Source organism: Poeciliopsis prolifica, unplaced genomic scaffold (assembly GCF_027474105.1).
Source record: "Poeciliopsis prolifica strain line A6 unplaced genomic scaffold, Auburn_PproV2 SCAFFOLD003, whole genome shotgun sequence".
NCBI classification, from domain to species: Eukaryota; Metazoa; Chordata; class Actinopteri; order Cyprinodontiformes; family Poeciliidae; genus Poeciliopsis; species Poeciliopsis prolifica.
In genome coordinates, this window is record NW_026562378.1 from 7,817,198 (window position 1) to 7,835,462 (window position 18,265).

Here is an 18,265-nt window from a genome sequence, read left to right on the forward strand (position 1 = left end):
AGAGTAATCATTAACGTAATCGTGTTGTTTTGTTTACCAAACTTGATGGTGAATTTTACATGTAAACTGTGACATATTTCCAAGTGTTTGTTACCTTGAGGATGTCTATCTCTGGTCCAGGGAACGTGTTTAGAGGGAAGAGTTGGATTTTAGCTTTTTTTTTTTTTTTTGCATAATGATGAACTCCTAATCTGTAAGAATAAACCAAAATATGACTAAAATTGAGAAAACGTCAATGTAAAAACGTGTGTTGAATTAGTCTCACTGCTTGCTTGCTAATCGGCAACATTGAGTCAACAGGTTTACTTTTTACAACTCTAATTGCTATCCCAGAAGACAAAACACTGTGCAAGGCTGACCCGTGGGAGCTCTCTGTACTTAGTCACGTTACAGTTGCAAAATTTCAAACATCTTATTGCAGTTTAACGCAATTTGAAAGTGCACACCGTAAAACAATACACTCTAGTTTTAGTGCAAAGTAATGCACTTTACTTTGCTCCATTAATATTCCCATTGACTCTGACCAGATTCCATCTCCTCGTTGAAGAAAAACACCACCACAGCATAATGCTGCCTCCCCAGTTCTGGGTAATGCATTGTACAACACTTTCAGAGATCATTTTACTTCTTCAAAGCACTGCAGCTATTTCAAATGTCGACTTAAGAATATGTTTTCACTGCATCCATGTTTTTAGACATGAAGTGTGCTGTAATTTCTAAAGGTTGGGTGTCTTGGGCTTTCAGGATTACCACACTCCCGGTCACAGAAGGGCATCACCTGCATGAAGAAACAGAAACTCCTCATCATTTCAGGCTTTGCCCACATTTAAAAGATTAGGCAGCAGGAGTCAGTGAAAGGTCACTGGCAGTGTGTTGCTCTGCGAAGAGGTGAACGAAAGACAGGAGGTTGGTAAGGAAGGGTGGTGACTGGGGGAGGGGGGCCGGGGTGGGGCAATACAGGAACCTCAACTCCTCTGGATAAACTTGAGTTGCAGACGGTGGAGACTCTTGTGAGATTAGAATGGAGCCAGGTCTGCTGCAGAGGGACGTGGTCGGAGGGACGTGGGCACGGCGCAGCTCAGCCCCGAAAGTTTTCAGACAAACCTCCTCTCCTTCCCACCCTCCCCTTCCTCGATTTCACATCATCCTGTTCTGCTCTCTTTTGGTTTTATTTGACCAAATACACAAGGTAAAAGCAAAGAGAGCATGATGGTCTTTAAAGAATAGTTTATTGTGTCAAAACAAAGGGAAGGCAAGATAGCAAGATTTTTAAAACAGCTTGGGAATTATATATATGTATATAAAATCTATTATATTGATTTTTATTGTAATAATAGGACAACATTTATTTAATGAGTAAGCTTTGTAAATATATTTTAAAAGAATCTTAATTTTAAATGCTGTTTTCCAAAAACATTCCTAAACATTAAAAATAATTAAGAAGTGACTCTTAAATAAAACAATATTATTTTCTTCTGTTTATGATCATAACTTTTCACTGCATTGGTTGGTAATAAGTTCTAATAATAATAATAATAATAATAATAATAATAATAATAATAATAATAATAATAATAATAATGATGATGATAATAATAATAATAATAATAATAATAATAATAATAATAATGATGATGATGATGATTTTGAACTAGCATAAAACTGTACATGTTTTTATTAGTTCCAAATGCGTGTGGTGGCGTTTCAGCGCCCCACTTCATTTAGCCAATCACCGAGCATCTTTTTAATGACCAATCACCGGGATGATTTGTTTCCTGCAGCTATTGCTTGTTTCGCGCTTATTAAGCATTTAGCGCTAATTTGATTTCTAATCAACAAGCGCACTCCGCGTCTGGCCCCCCCCCCCCACCCAAATGATGGAGTTATCAAACGCTTCGCCATTAGTTAATCAATCCATTTTTTTCTTTTAGATATCATGTTAGCCAGACCAGTGATTTGCAAACGATTCCACGGTGCAAGGATGTTTAATGACGTGAGAGAAATAAAGGGGGAAGGCGATAATTTCATTTCACGCCAAAAAGCTGCACCGCGGTTAATTGAGATTTCTTTGGCTGAGCGATGAAATGCTGTAAATCTTAACAAAAAAAAAAGAAAGAAAAAAAAGAGAAAGAAAGAAAAAAAGAAAGCAGTTTTTATCTTAATTTTACAGCGCGTTGGTCGACGGGCTGATACTGCTGCTGGCACGGTGAAATGATTTGGATTTGGAAGTCAAGCAGGGGTCACGGCGTGAGGGATGCTGATCCGACCGGGCAGGGCGAGAGCGTGTGAGTGATGCTGGAATAATGAAGAGACGTGGAGACTCCCAGCGATACGCAGCGCCGGACCATGATGTGACCGTGATGTGACCATGATGTGACCGTGATGTGACCATGATGTGACCGTGATGTGACCATGATGTGACACCCAAAGTGAACCCAAACTGATCGCACTCACGGCGTTTCATTTAAACTGAACGGATTGGGTTGTTATGAACTGAACTGAACTGATGTAAAAGGAATTTGGACCGGATTGCGCTCTTTTCGACCACATATTGATCGTCTTGAGATGACGTCACCCGTAATTGGTGCTATATAAATAAACTGAACCGAATACAAAATTCCCGATATTATTTTATTTATTATTATTATTATTATTATTATTATTATTATTATTATTATTATTATTATTATTATTAAAAGTAATTGGAAATCTGTCATATTTTAGTGTATCCATTGCTGATAATTGGATAATAAAAAGCATTTCAATAGAAGACTTATCTGAACAATAATGTCCAAATATTTTATTATAAAATCAGTATTAGGCTTGTTAAGCTGAAATATTAACCAACATTCAAACAGTTGAAATCCCTAAAAAAAAAAAAAAAAAAGAAATGAAAACTGAAGGAGACATTTTAATTTGTTAGATCAAACACATAATTGGTTGCACAATGACATTTCTAAATGCATTTGTTTACTCTCAGAAAGGGTTTGTAAGAGTTTATTTGGGTCCTTACACAACCAACCCCCCCCCCTCCCCCTCACTCACCCCCAACAAACGCTGATCAGTGTAGAAGCAGCTTTCATTTCCTTTAGGGTGGACATCCTGGAACCGTCACTGCTGTTAAAATTACAGTCACATTCCAGCTCACGAGGTCAAAACAAAGTGTTGCTGCAACGACCGATAATTGATTGTTGTCGCCGTTGCTTTTAGTTGGATTGTTACCCCAAACATGAACCTTCTTGCAGACCGCGTACCAGCGATGTCCATGAATAATCAGCAGTGAAAATTGTTGATCAGTTAAAGTTCAAACGCCTCTGACTGCGCCGATTGCAACGGAACTGTGTATTTTTTCCCTCTCTCTCTGAAAACCTTCAACCTAAAAATAAAAAAATAAAAATCTAAAGTTTTTTGGACAACATCTCCACCTGCGTCTCACGTCGGACCTTCTTAAATCACCTTAGCCTTGAGTCTGCAGGCACATTTTTCTGTGCAGAGCCTCTCCTCAGACAATATACCCCCCGCTAGTCTGGCGACAGCCGAGCTGAGAGAGCGTTGTTTTTTTTACCCTCTTCTTCTTCCCTTTCCTCTGAAGCGCAGAGAGGTTTTTTTTTTTTTTTTATCATCCCCATCTCCGCAGGGACGCATTCATCCAGTCTGTCAGCTCGGGAAAAGGTGAGGGAAGATGAATGGGGAATAAAATGTATTTTATTCTTCGTCAATTTAATAGACTTATAAAGTTAATAATTTGAGCAAGTTAAAAAATAAAAAATAAAAATAAAAAGTTATATATACTTCTAGGAGGAGTTTATTTGTGGAAGTTTTAAAATAGTTTGCCTCGAAATCGGGACTTGATATTTTTTTCTCTGCTTCTTCCTGTTTGCTGTGCTGCGAGATATATTCTCTGTAACATTAAAAACCTGGACATGAAGTGTGAAGTGAATGACTCGTGTCTCTTGTTTCCGTGGTGACTTGATGGAGACATTTCAGTCACGCTGACGAGAACTGGCAGAATAAATGAGGCGGGGTTTTTTATATATACATAGCCTATATTCCATGCTGACTTTTTTTTGCGAGCCCTTTTTTGATCGTAAGAACAACTCCAAGTCTGTAAAAAAAAAAAAAGTTCCCTATGAACCCAAACAGTAAAACAGTATGGCGGACAGGGGCTGGGTTATGACATTAAGCTGAAAGTGATGTTGTTTCCACATATTTGAACTGGCAGCCGGTCCTTATTACACCGGTCATTTTGTGAAACAAACACACAACTGTGAGTATCAATTTCTTAAGTTATTATTTATTTATTCATTTATTTGTCTTCATATGTATTAAGTTATTTATTTTTTGAAAAGTCACTATAGGACTAGTCTTAAACGTCTTATACACATAATGGCTCACACTAATTATAAAAAAATTAAGCTAATTACTTTTTCCATTTTTATAGTGTAAAAACTATGTGATATGCTTTTTTAAGAGAGAGAGAGTGTCATTAATTGTATCATTTTTATTATTTGTTTTATAATTATTTTTTTTTCGTAACAGTTATTCGCATCATAAAACGGATCCTTTATGCTGCCACCCGAAGCGACGAGCAATTAATCCAGGAATTTGGAAATATGTACCAGCTACCCCCCGGACTACTTTTTTTTCTTTCTTTCCTTTCCACGGTTCACACAGGTAACAGCTACACCTGCCTGCCACGCTGATTGGCTGGCGCGCATCCCCGAAGCTTCAATGACCGAGAGGCATTGTTGCTTAGTGGCAGCAAAGTGGCCCGCTCCGCCTGATTGCGCTAATTGCTCTGAAACAGGATCCATTATGTATAATTATGGAGACCTTGGGCCCGACCAGAGGCTCGCTGCTTTCATCTTCTCCGCAGGGAAAAAAAAAAAAAAAAAAAAAAAAAGCTCGCCGAGAGAAAACCCACTCACACGGTCACGGAAGGCGGCGGAGTCACTTTCCTTCGGACGCCACTCGAGTCTCATTAATAGGGAAATAAATTAGCTATAGCGTCACCCGCCCGCGCTCGAGCGTTAACTGTCCGCGGATGGGAGAGTCGCTTTACAAGGACCGAGAGCAAATATTTAACCTAAAACAACAACAACAACAACAACAGCAGCAGCAGCAGCAGCAGCAACTCCTTTTCTTTTACATCCACTCCTCTTTGAAATTGACAGAGCTCGCATGAAAAGGGTTAAGACAACTTTCGGAGGCGGCAACAATGAGGCCTTTGTCTGCAGCCCCCTGAGGAGGAATCAGAGGCAGTTTATGAAGTTAAAGAAAGGCCCGACGGGCCTTAAACCTTTTCTCTGTAACTTAAGGCGGCTCTCATTTGTTGCCCCGGGATTTAAATAAAACGGGATGGTAATCGTCTTCTCCTCCGTGGCACACCAGTCTCTCTCTCTCTCTCTCTCTCTCTCTCTCTCTCTCTCTCTCTCTCTCTCTCTCTCTGTCTTTTATTATTATTATTATTATTATTATTTATTATTATTATTATTATTATTATTATTATTATTATTATTAAAGGATCAGTTTGGGATGTCGAATGGCACCAAAGTTTCACTGCTGCCACATGAAGCTAAAATACACTGAAGTCTGCAGTGAAAATATAACATTAATATATTTTCAATGTATATATAAAGGATCGAGTTTGTATGTTATATATATATATATATATATATATATATATATATATATATATATATATATATATATAATATATATATATATATATATATATATATATATATATATATATATATATGTAACATTTGTGTTTACAATCAAGAGATGAAAATCGTCTGGACTTGTTTCTAATGTTACAAAACAAACATCCACGCAATTTCGTCTCTGATTTTTTTTCTACATAAATATGAGCCGTCTAAACTGAGGCTGCTTTGTGCCAGACATCGCTCTGCTCAATTCGCCCCTTAATTATTTTACTCATTAGTCATGTCTCGATTTCTTTTGATACCGTTGAACAAGTAATTGTGCATCTCTCTTTTTTTATTATTATAGTTGTTTAGTATGTCCTGGACTCCACTTGTGATTTTGAATGAAATTTGTGCTGTTAGTCTTGTAAATATTAGCAGGAGATATTTACAACATACGACAATGACATTGTCACATCTTAAGAAATGTGACAGTTGTGCACATTTCCTAAGACTAATTTGGCCCTGAAGGGGATCGATAATCAGAGTGAACATAGTGCAATAGGGTATTCTGAAAATAAAGTGCATTTCTATTAGATAATAGCAATCTCTTAACATTTTTATTCAAACATGTTTTCCACAATTCTTGCAACGACCAAGAATTATACATTTGTAGGCAACAGCTTATTCACATTAATAGGAAACGTGTTTGTTCACATGTACGAAATGGAAGTATGAAGGAAAGAAGTGGCAATGCAAACTGGCGGGGGGCCAAATGATCCAGAGCTTCAGAAGTCATCAGCTGATGCCTCCTGTGTATTTAGTGTAAAGGCGCACTCCTGCACTAAGGACCAGGTAAGTGTTTGAGCCCCCAGGCAGAGAGGCTTTCAGTCGGCTGACGAAGCCCTGCAGCTTCGGGTCTCCTTTTAAAAGTGTTCCGTGTTGCATTTTTTTTTTTTTTTTTTTTTTTTTTTGCGGGTTTTTTTGTTGTTGTTGTTTGTTTTTTAAGTGTTTCCAAACGCACAGCTGCACAAAGCACATGCATCACCTGCAAATGCAAACTAAGACAATAATCGCCTGCAGCTGTCAATTAAAGTCCAAACACAAACGGGTACGTACCTTGATTTTCATGGCTTTAGCAGTCAAGTTCTCATTAAAAACTAACATCGGTTTTCATGGCCCCCTCAACCGGTCACGACAAGCCTCTCTGTCTCTCTCACACACAAATAGCAGATTATTTACCTTATCTGGCTATCTTTATTGCTTTGCAGGAAAGGTCGGCCGGGCGCCTCGGTCGCAAATCATTGTGTCACCTTGAATGTTAATTGCACTTTATGAAAAGCGGGTCTTTTTTTAAAGAAAAAAAAATGTTTTAACCATTTCAAAACGCCGCAACAAGCCCAGACTTAATGAGGCGGCGTACCGCCAAAAAGGGAGGGAGAGCGGCCGGGCGTTAGGGGTTTGAGGGGGTCGGGGGGGGGGCATGGGGGGGGGGGGCACCAGCAGCTCTCCGTCCATCCACAGCCACGGGTCAGCGGCTGCGTGGAGATGTTATTACGTGCGTTCCTTGAATCCTTCACCACGTCGTCGCTGCCTGCGCCGCTCGCGGAAAACCTGAGGGCGCCGATTTCCCTTCATCTATTCTATAGGCTATATATACACAAAGACTGACATTACACGACTCTGGCGCTCATTGGAATAGACAGCAGCGGTATGTGATCAGCTGAGAATGGGCTAATTTCTCAGGCTGAACGGTTCAGTGTCCCTGGGCTAAAGGGCGGACTGAGGAAGAGGAGGAGAAGGAGGAAAGGAAAGAGGAAGGAGGTGCCGCGCTCTCCCGGGTGCGAGCGAAAACGTTTTTTTTTTGTTTTTTTCCCCCTTTTTCCCAATAGTCTCCCTAAAAGTGCAGCCCTTTGAACCGGGCCGCTGCTGGCGCCTAAAAACAACATAAGTTGTCTGCGCATTAGAGAGACTGACAAATCGTGACAGATTGTTTATGCGTGGTAATTAGCGGCGCTGACGCTGTGGCCTGAGAACTGATGCAATAAAAAAAAAATAAAAAAAGACTGCCTGCCTTCACTGCAAGGGAGAATAGATAGATAGATAGATAGATAGATAGATAGATAGATAGATAGATAGATAGATAGATAGATAGATAGATAGATAGATAGATAGATAGATAGATAGATAGATAGATAGATAGATAGATAGATAGATAGATAGATAGATAGATAGATAGATAGATAGACAGACAGACAGACAGACAGACAGACAGACAGACTCACAGACAGACAGACAGACAGAAAACAGACAGACAGACAGATGTAAAAATCCTATTTTTCTTTATCCCTTCTTTCAAGTTGAAAAAGACATGAGAACATGCCATTCCAGGACAACTGACATCAGTATTTCTTCTTCCATAAAACTCTAAAACTGTCCATACCCGGCGGTCATTAGAAAAAGTTATTTAAAAAGTCCTAAACAACTGGATCAGTGAAAACAGAAGGCTGGACATAGAATTATTCTGAGAATTGAATCAGAAAAATGTTCACCGTGGTTTATTGTGCGCTGTAGTGTCCTTTAATGGGAACTGGATATTGCATGCATTTGTTTGGCAATAACAGGAAGAGAAATAGTTTTCTGCCCTACCACCACAAATGTAAACATGTAGACTTTAATGATGCTTTGTTAGACAGCAAAACTCCAGACGGGACTGTCTGGCGCAGAACAAAAATAGTTATGTGGGAAAGAAAGCACGGTTTAGCACAGTGGAGGATCTGTGATGCTGTGGGGGCGGCCTCTCTTCCAGTAACCTTGCCAGAATGCAGAAGGAAATATTGGAATGAACTCTTTCATTCCAATAATTAAAAAAATAAATAAATAAAAATCTGATGATTTCTGACAAAAACCTGTAGGTGGCTCATGCCTCTCCCCAGAGAAATGATTTATCAGAGCCAATGTCAACCTTCTCCCATCTCTGGGTGAGCTGAAGGGAAGGGAGATAACCTATGCTCTCTGCACAATTTGGAGAAGTGTGCTTCAAACTTGTTAATTAGCCAAAGGGCTGCCCTGTTGGCAAAATGGAATTGCAAACCAAACCAAAACCTGACAACCGGCGACTTTTGCTGGTGTTAAATTTTGCTCATGTGATCTTTTGTTTTTCTCACCAAATTCTGTCAACATTTTTGTGTGCATGTGTGTGTTCAGTGATGCGATTGCAATAAGATGTGAGTTTATTATTCATCTTAACAAAGAAGTGCCAAGAAATGTGTCCACATTTCAGTACTAAAAAGCTGATCTTCTTAATTTGATGAGCTCCAATAACTGACACTTCTCACTGCTGTTTACAGAAAAAATAGCAACTTAGAATAGATTTGAAAAGTTTTATGACTTTTTCACTAACATGTTATGATCGTAGTAGCTTGGCCTCACTCACTAATTTTGACATAAAAGGACAAACCGGTTGCCAAAAAAAAAACGACAACTATGTAGAATTTAGCTGAGCAAGCATATTTTAAAGTTGTCTTTACCTTATAGATACAGCACACTCATCGATTGGAGACAGTCCAAACACACTGGTTAAAATGCAACAGTGTGTTTTAGCAGCATAAGAAAAAAAAATCTCATTCTCTCTGTTCTTGGATATAATTAGGACTAAAGCGCGTTTGGAAGCGCTTACTCTTGATTAAACCACGGATCATAAAGAGTTTGTTTTGTTTACGTGTATTTGAAGTCGGTTATATTGCTAAATTTCCTCTGATTTTTTTTTCTTTTTTAAACCACACATCTTCCTCGGTCCGGCCCCCAGTCCGCGCTGATTGGCCGCCTCTCTCTCCACGCCTGCTTTATTATACAGCTCTTCGCTCCAATCTGGGCGCACAAACATGAGGATGCCGTCACTTTAGCAGAACTCTTCTCACGGCTCGCAGTCACAGTCGAGACTTGGGGTTAAAAAAAAAGTCGTTTTTCTTTTATATAGGTTATATATTATATTTTTTTTTAACTTGCGCACAGTCGGGACCTGTATGGCCCCATCGATCGCCATGTCAGCGCTGACCGCCGGTGTGAAAAGCGAAGACCTCTCCCCCCGATCGGTGCTCGTCAACAGAGGCGAAATGCAGACCAGCCTGAGCCCCGCAGAGGAGACCGGGAAGCCCAAAGTCGCGATCCTGCCTTTCAGCGTGGAGGCGCTGATGGCCGACAGGAAGCCCAGCAGAGAGGTGCCGTCTCCGGACGGCGCCGCCGGGACGTCCCAGTCGCTGGGGAAAGGGACGCGGATGGGCGCCTTCGCCGGTCTGGACTCTTCTGTTCCCGCTTTGCCGATGAACTCCGCGTTTTCCGTCGGCGACATTATGAACATGTCCGACGACGTGCTGATTAAACCCGAGAGCCCGGATAGTCAAGAAAGGACTTCGTGGATCCAAAGTCCACGCTTCTCCCCGACGCCCCCACGTAAGTCCCACTTCAAAATGCTTGTTGTGAGAATTACGCGTGGGTAGAGTTTGTATTGCACATAATGTAAAACTAACGCGTACATTTAAGAGACAAAAATGTGCCAACCCGATTGTCTTTTTTCGCAAAGTATTCCGTTTCGACGAGGTATTTCTTGATTTTTTAAATTTATTTTGGTAACCGGGTCGCTTTGTTGTCGTTGCAGGACGCTTGAGTCCTCCCGCCTGCCCGCTGCGCAAACACAAGACAAACAGAAAGCCCCGGACCCCGTTCACCACGTCCCAGCTGCTGGCCCTGGAGAGGAAGTTCCGCCAGAAGCAGTACCTCTCCATCGCGGAGCGCGCGGAGTTCTCCAGCTCCCTCAACCTCACGGAGACCCAGGTGAAAATCTGGTTCCAGAACAGAAGGGCCAAGGCCAAGCGCCTCCAGGAGGCAGAGCTGGAGAAACTGAAAATGGCAACGAAGCCCATGTTGCCCCCGGCCTTCGGGATCTCCTTCCCCCTCGGCGCACACGTTCCGGCGTCCTACGCGGGCTCGCACCCGTTCCAGAGGCACTCGCTGCCGGTGTCTCCAGTGGGACTGTACGCCGCGCATGTGGGATACAGTATGTACCACCTGGCTTGACAGGGGTGAAGGGTGAGACGGGGAACACACACAAAAGAAAGAGGGCACCAGCAGGACTACGTTTGAAAGAGAGATCGGGCCCCTTTTGGACCAATGATGCGAGAAAATGAGAAAAGCATCCAGGTGGGGAGGTCAGTGTCGCGTCTGGTCAGGGAGGGTGGGAGCAAGGCCTCGTAACGGACCCACTCTGACGACGCTGGGTTCTCTTGCGTTTCGACCTGGCCAGTAAATCCCCACAGTGTGTGTGTCGTTTTAATCTGAAGTCTGAGATGTGTCAGACAAGAATCTCTGAAGATGGATTTTTTGGGGGGCAAATATGGAAGACGACTTGCAACCTTCAAACGTATTTTTGACCTCAAAGTCAAGGGTGGACATTAAACAGGGCGTCCATGACAGTTAGGTGAAAGGTGACAGGCCTTTCCCCTCAGAGATCAAGGCGCAGCTTGACATTTTATTTTATTTTTTATTTTTTTTTGTACCTACGAACTTTGACTAGGCTTAAAAAAGACAAGCTGGTGTCAAACTACACTAACAACGCCACAGCTTTGGAATCGGTGTTTTTCTATTTTGTTTTCATGTTTTACTTTCATATAAATGCGCAACAGCAGCGTGTCATTTAGTCCGTAAAATCTGGAGAACCACAGCGTTTTTTAAATTTTTTTTATTTTTAATAACAGCACTGTCTGTTGTTTCATTGGTTCCCTTATTTTGGAAGGGGAAAGTGTACTGTAAAGTAATGTATATTTGAAAAAAAATATCCTCATTTATATTCTGAATATATTTGTGACATAACTTAATAAATTGTTTATTCTTTTTTTCCCATGTTTTTGGTTTTAAATTACGCTTTTTCCTTTTAACCGCAGAAGGTATATTTTACACCTACTTTAAATATATTTTGGAGCAATTTAACCGAAAACAAATTATATTTAGGGCTACAGATTTTAAAGAAGAGATTTGGGTTAAAAAGCTGAGATCTTCCAAGAGGGTGACTTTCAATGTCTGCGTTCACGGGTTATGAAGCGAAAAAGGGCAAATTAAAATGTTTTGTTTTTCTTATTTTATTTTATTTTTTATTTTTATAAAGAATTGTCTACACAAAAGACTTGTGTCAATCTGACAAGTTGGAGGATGAGACTCTTTCACTGGTCAAACTTAAACATCTTCAGGAAAATACAAAATCAGATGAAAACAAGGTGCATTCAGAAAAAAGATATAGCCTATGTAATAAACGAGTCACTTTAACATCAAAGAAAACTTCTGATCTCATTCGGTCCCTGTCATGGTCTCATCTCAGTGTCAATTTGAAGTGGGTTTAATCAAGTTCCATGTTTTTCTGCGATAAAGTTATAACGATAATTCTTCTGTACCGATTCCAGTTTTTCGGTTTCTTCCAGTTTTGACCGATCACTTTGAAAACTATTGACTATTTTGGTATCAGAGAAAGCCTTTCTCATTTTCAGGACTAAAAATGTAATCAGTTTTTACGCGTTTAATGAATGATGGTGGTGGCAGGGTTCGATTCATTGAACGTTTGATCTGCTGATCGATCGGGGTCGATTGGGAAATCGGTCAGTTCGATTCTAAGCCGATTGTTCGGCGCATCTCGATACTTTCGTGGCTGAGCGTGTTTCTCTTGTCGCCTTTGAATCGCGACAAGAGATTCAAAGGCGCCAGATGGAGGCAGGAGGAAGAGTGGGTGGCGGACAATCGCGTTTGCTGACTTCAAACCGCAGAGATGCATTCTGAAAATTGCCTCTCTCGGGGTGGAAATTGCTTGTAAACAATCCGCCGTGTGACTGTCATTACGTGCGTTTAAGGGTGTAAAGTGAGCCGGGTGGCGATTCGTTTACAGCATGAGGTGAACTGAGCCATGGGCGAGGAGTCTGGAGAAGAGTTTCTGACGCCCTGGAGTGAAACGCGGGCGGAAAAGTATCCGAACAGAAACTTAGAGTCGTTTTCTGGCATCAGGGAGGAGGGAGGGGGATGAGAGGAGAGGAGAGGGATCAGATAGGAGGGTTAGGGGGGGAAATTACAGACCGCTTTTAAAGGCTTTCTCCGGACTTTCCTGCCATTCAGGCAGGGGTTAAACTGGAGTAAAATAATTGCTGTAATGAGCAAAGGCAATCTGCCGCAGACAGAGGCCGGCTCCAGCGAGGCTGTAGCTCCAGGCAAGGCGGAACTTTTTATCATTCCTAAAATGTCAACGGGGGACTGGGACGGGCAACGCGCTCAGCTCGGAGCGCAGCGGCGAAGCAATCAACCAGGGCAAGAGCCTCTTCGGTCGCTCAGGTACAAGCCTTTTATTCGTTGTCGTTATTTATCGTTTGGACTCGTTTCAAAAATGTGTGTGTGTGTGTTTTTTTTCATTTCTCTTCGACGCGGCTCCTCGGATCACCTCCGCTCCGTCTCGTCCGGCATGCAGGCATGAATTAATGCGTAATCCCCCCGACAATAAGTTCAAATCACACGGATGGACGCTCCTCCTGAAAAGGGCAGAAACTTGACACAAAGGAGCCAAAGGGGACCGGTCCTCTCTTCTGAAGCCTTTCATTCCTTTGTCCCCCGCCGCTCTCCGTCCCGCCAGGGGCCAAACGCAAAACAAAAGTCGCTTGTTTATGTCGTGGAAAAGATCACAGGAGGTTCCTCTTAACTCCGTGGTAAAACCTCCTGATCCCCAAAGGAGGCAAATAGGTTATTATCTTGACTAAATGATTGTAAAAAGAAGATGGCTTTAACCATTGCATGGACAGAGTATCATGGGCCATTTTGGCTTACAAATGTAACCAGAGTGTCTTTAAGCTTGTTTTCCCCGCTAAGCCCGTGTTTTTTTTATTTTTTTTAGTTATGTGTGGAAAAAAATCGAAAGAGACTGACAAATAAAGCAAGCTGTCATATTTCTTTCAGAAACTCATCAAATGAGCTGTTGATTTACAATATTTTTTGAAGAACATCTTATGATCCCGAAGCAAATGTTTCACTTTTAGGCTTAATACTGTACACAATTACATGTATGACTCACTGTGACTCAAATAACCCCCAAAGACTTTGAAATTCGGTCATAATAAGATGCGCTTAGTCTCATATTAGGCCTACTACACGAAAAAACAAACAAACAAAAAAACAATAAAAATCGCCTTTAAAAGTGAGATTGATATTTGAGTATATTTTTTGGGGGGTGGAGGGATTTCAATTAATCAATTCATCACAAATAAAGCAATTTAAAGTCAGTAGTTTAAGTGTCGTTTTACGAGTACGAAATGGAGTCAGGGAGGTACGAAACGGCCTCAGTTTTGAAAAGACCATATTGGCACATTTTTACTACACTGTGAAATCGTATTTAGTTATTTTACTTATCCATAAAAATATCAAACCCCTCCCCACCTCCCACAAAAAACTAAAAAAAAAAAAAAAAAAATCACAACCAGTATTTCTTCTTCAGCATTACTTTAAAGAACTGGCCTTTCACTGGTTCACAACTGGCGTCCTCCACGACAGATCCCACACCACCACCTTCTGTCCACAGGCAGATTAACACAAGATACACCTCAGAAGAAAACCACGACTCCACTAAAGGCCCATTTCACTTCCATAACACATTAAGGTTACGCACATAACATACGCAACTATCAGCCCTTCTTTGATCTCATACGATTTCCTAAAAGCAAAATAAAACCATGTAATTACTATAATCACTGGAAAAGCAGAAATAAAAATCATTTGAATTGAAAAAAAAGAAAGAAAGGAAGGAAGAAAGTGAGGCAATTTCACCTGTTTATGTCCATGCATGTAACTACACGCCTGTCCAGCGCCGCGCGCAGCCCACAGTGACTCCATGTGAACGTGATAAATCACGGCTCAGAGATAGCCATCATCGGCAATTTCTTGCAGGATGTCTCTCCACTAAAAGCGAGGAGGCTAATAAAACCTGGCCTCCTGCAGAAAACCAGATGTTCGCGTTTTGACGGGAATGTGCGGCAATATCACAGCGCATATTTTCAGAAATGAAAGAGAAACCGCAGCAGTTTTTTTTTTACCATGTAGTCAGCTCTGAGAGAGAAAAGGAGATAAGGAAAGATGTAAATTGACCTACATTTTATTTATTTTCTTTTTTGCGTGATTGTGATTCGGCGGCTGAAACCTCATTTAAGCGGATGGATATATCATTGATAAACATTATCACCATAGTTGCTGTATCATTTCAAGTGTACACGCTATTTGAGTTATTCTACATAGGCCTATGTGGGCTGACAAAAATTTAACGTTAGTGCAATGATGAGAAAATCAGTTAAGACATACCACTAGAGGGCAGCACCGTCTTGACCTCCAGGCCATGAAAGGTTGACATGTCTTGCCCTTTGCTCAGCCATTTTTCTGCTGAGCAGAGACAAGAATAAAGTTTTCAACGCTGTATTTGGTCACTCTTTTCACACTACATTAAAATAAAATGTACTATTCATTATTATGTCAGCCAAAACAAAATAAGATGTCTTTAGAGGGGCAAGAAAATGAACGTGATATATCCTTTGCTGTTGAGACAATGTTACTGTAAATGACGACGAAAGCGCTAAATGCTATGAAACCCGCCTAAAAGGCTCTGAAACAAAAACACATGGCTGCCAGTTCACTGTATGACTGCATTGTGTCAGAAGCATTGGAGAAAAGCGAGAAAAAGTCAAAGCCCAAATGATGAGCTGCCAAAATTCAAAATGTGGCAAGAGGAAAGCAACAGTTTAAAGAAATTCATAAGTCTGACTTCCAGTTTGTCACAACAAACACATGGAACAAGGTGCTGTGGTCAGATGACACAAAAAAGGTAACATTTCATCTAATAAACTGTGGAAAACTAGCGTTCTACCCCTGAGCACACAATTTCCATAGTGAAACATGGTGGTGGCAGCATCATTCTGTGGTGGTAACAGGATTTTTTATTCAGGTGTGCTGGTGCAGAAATGCTTCTAAAAGTAGCAGGAAAGTGGGATTTTTTTTATTTTTATTTTTTGGAAAATGAAATACAAACAAAACCAACCAATCAAAAAATGAAAACTGAAATAACTAATCACCCACATTAATAAGGACGGTTTGATCACCCTGAAAGTTATTTGGACATACTACCAGAGTAAAGTGGGATGAATGCACAACAAATTCCACTCTTTTTGCCTAATTATTATTATTTTTTTAATAAGAATGTCCAAAACCATATATTCTTTTTACTTAAAATCATAGATGGAACTTTGTCTATAGTGTCAGAAAAAGAGGAAACGTTAGAGGGGGAGACTTTAGCAAGGCTCTGCAGTGAGAGAAAGTGAACACTTAATCTTGTCACTTGTGCCTTGGATTTTCTGAAAACATACTCTTAGCCTTTATCAGTAAATAAAACAACAGCCTAATAAGGTGTATTTAGTGTACGCAGGAGGACAACATTGTTTACCACAACACAGCCTCTCAATCGCCTGGTATACTGACGAGCACAATTATTATAAACAGAGTAGAGAATGTGCCGGTCATCTATTGGGGGAAACATTTCCTTATGCGCACTAATGAGGCAACACTTCCCTAAAAAAAATGCAATAAAAGCGCTAAATGTGATGGAAAATTGCCTGAAAGCCCTATAAAAGAATCGGAATCTCAAACTGCACGGCCGCTACTTTAATGCGAATAAGTTTGTGATGTGTTCTTTATAAGGGAATTTTATTTTAACAAAGCAGAGAATGATTACTGATTGCACAGCGTTTGGGGTTTTTTTTGGGTGCAGTACCTGAACATTACATTGCCACGGCCGCCTGCGGTTTTAATGTTCTGTTCTAGTTTTGCTTTTAAGAGTAGGTGCATTGTGCTGCCCTATAATTATGATTAATAAGAACAGCAATTAGGCTTTATGAGCGTACTGTGGGCAGATTTTCTCAATAAGCCACATGGTGCTGACTAACAGTTTGGTCCTTTCAGGGTCAGTTTATTATAGCTGCGAGGAGTTCAGACATCATGGTTGAGAAGCAGGGTCTACTTGGAACAAAATAAAAATTGGTTCAATGGATTCTAGGGATTCTTCACGGAGCAGAAGAGACTCGATTTCTGTTTCCATCCAACGGTTTCCAACATGGCAAACTGCCTGGACGATAATATCGAATAAACTGATCAACATTTTGAAAAGACTAAATATCGGAGTACTAAAATTTGACAATGATTTTAGTCAAATATGTAGTGCTTGTAAAACATGTTGAGAATTTGTCTGATCTTACATGGCTGTCTCACCTTCATGTGGTAACCTGACCATCCCTAGAAAGCCCATAATAAACCCCACAGCCTGTTACTGCCACCACCGTGTTTCACGGAGTGTTTATGCTGAGAAGGAATCATAGATGGGTGGATTTCTTTTTTTACTCATTACATTTGAAGGTAATTGGGTTTATTGGATTTTATTTAGGGGCACCAGGGTGAACAGGACATGCATCTTTCTCAATCTGCTTGACAGCAATGCAGCACTTAGTCTTGTTCTAATAAATAAAATTTAAGCAAAACACCTTGAAGGTTATGGTTGATTGATGAAATGTGGAGAACATAAGAGGATGTGAATACTTTTTTAAGGAACTGTTCATAGTCAGAGAGGATTAACAACCAATAAAGTCTTGTCTTAAGATAAATGTGATCAATTCTTCTTCCAGTGTGGTACCTGGTTGACTAGCACCATCTGTTGATCAATCCGAGTACCTTAAACCTGCTGCCTAAAGAAGACCATGACTGCAACTCTACTTGTTCCTGAAACTCTTAAAAAGTGGATCAACTGTGATTACTACAGCAACCATAAGCCCAAGCTGGCTAAAGGGACAGACTGCTGTGGTGAAACATAACCACGGAAACTCGGGTCAGAATGAAGATTTGTACGTGAATTATTGAGGAATGAAGTCAGTCAGACAAAGCAGCAGAAGCAATGATGTAAGTATTGAATCAGAGAAGTACTAGTTCTGGTTAGTATAGTATATTTAGTATACTAGTATATAGTTAGCATAGTTAGTATATTTCCTTAAACGACATCAGTGAACTGATGATTCAGTCGTTATTATAAAACAAACACTGTGACGCTTCAGTAGTTTCTATTATTAAAGACCTGACTCAGCCGAAACTAGCCTTGAAGCACTCGCTTGAACCTGGGAGACACAGAGCGAATAACTCAGATGTGGGCAGGAAGTTCAATTGACCAGCTAGAGAATATAAAATCTCAAGAGATAGAAAACACACCGAGGGGCCCGACTCCACATCACAGGCAGAGTGGTCACCCAGCTCCTCCTTTCATCCAGAGATCTCGATGATGAGAGGCCTGGAAGGTGCCTTCTTCTTGTTAAGAACATCGCCGAAGCTAACATGGCTTCAGTAAGATGTGTTTAAAACCAATCAGGGAAAATACTTGCTGTATTTGTGAGCAAACTGAGCTCAAACACAAAGGACGGATTACATTTCATTATATCAATAAACAAATCTAAATATTTTAGATCTATGCCTAAGATTCGTGAATATATAGGATGCCCCTAGTGGCCTGGAGGCCCTTA

At 40.7% G+C, this 18,265-nt stretch overlaps 1 protein-coding gene across 1 annotated transcript; it reads left to right on the forward strand.

Moving 5' to 3' along the window:
• The first annotated feature begins 9,549 nt into the window (after window positions 1-9,549).
• On the forward strand, window positions 9,550-11,548 carry msx1a (muscle segment homeobox 1a). The gene is made up of 2 exons (XM_055027652.1): window positions 9,550-10,100; window positions 10,306-11,548. The coding sequence occupies exons 1-2, from the start codon at window positions 9,674-9,676 to the stop codon at window positions 10,722-10,724; spliced, it is 846 nt and encodes a 281-aa protein (XP_054883627.1). The 5' UTR covers window positions 9,550-9,673; the 3' UTR covers window positions 10,725-11,548.
• Window positions 11,549-18,265: the final 6,717 nt, after the last annotated feature.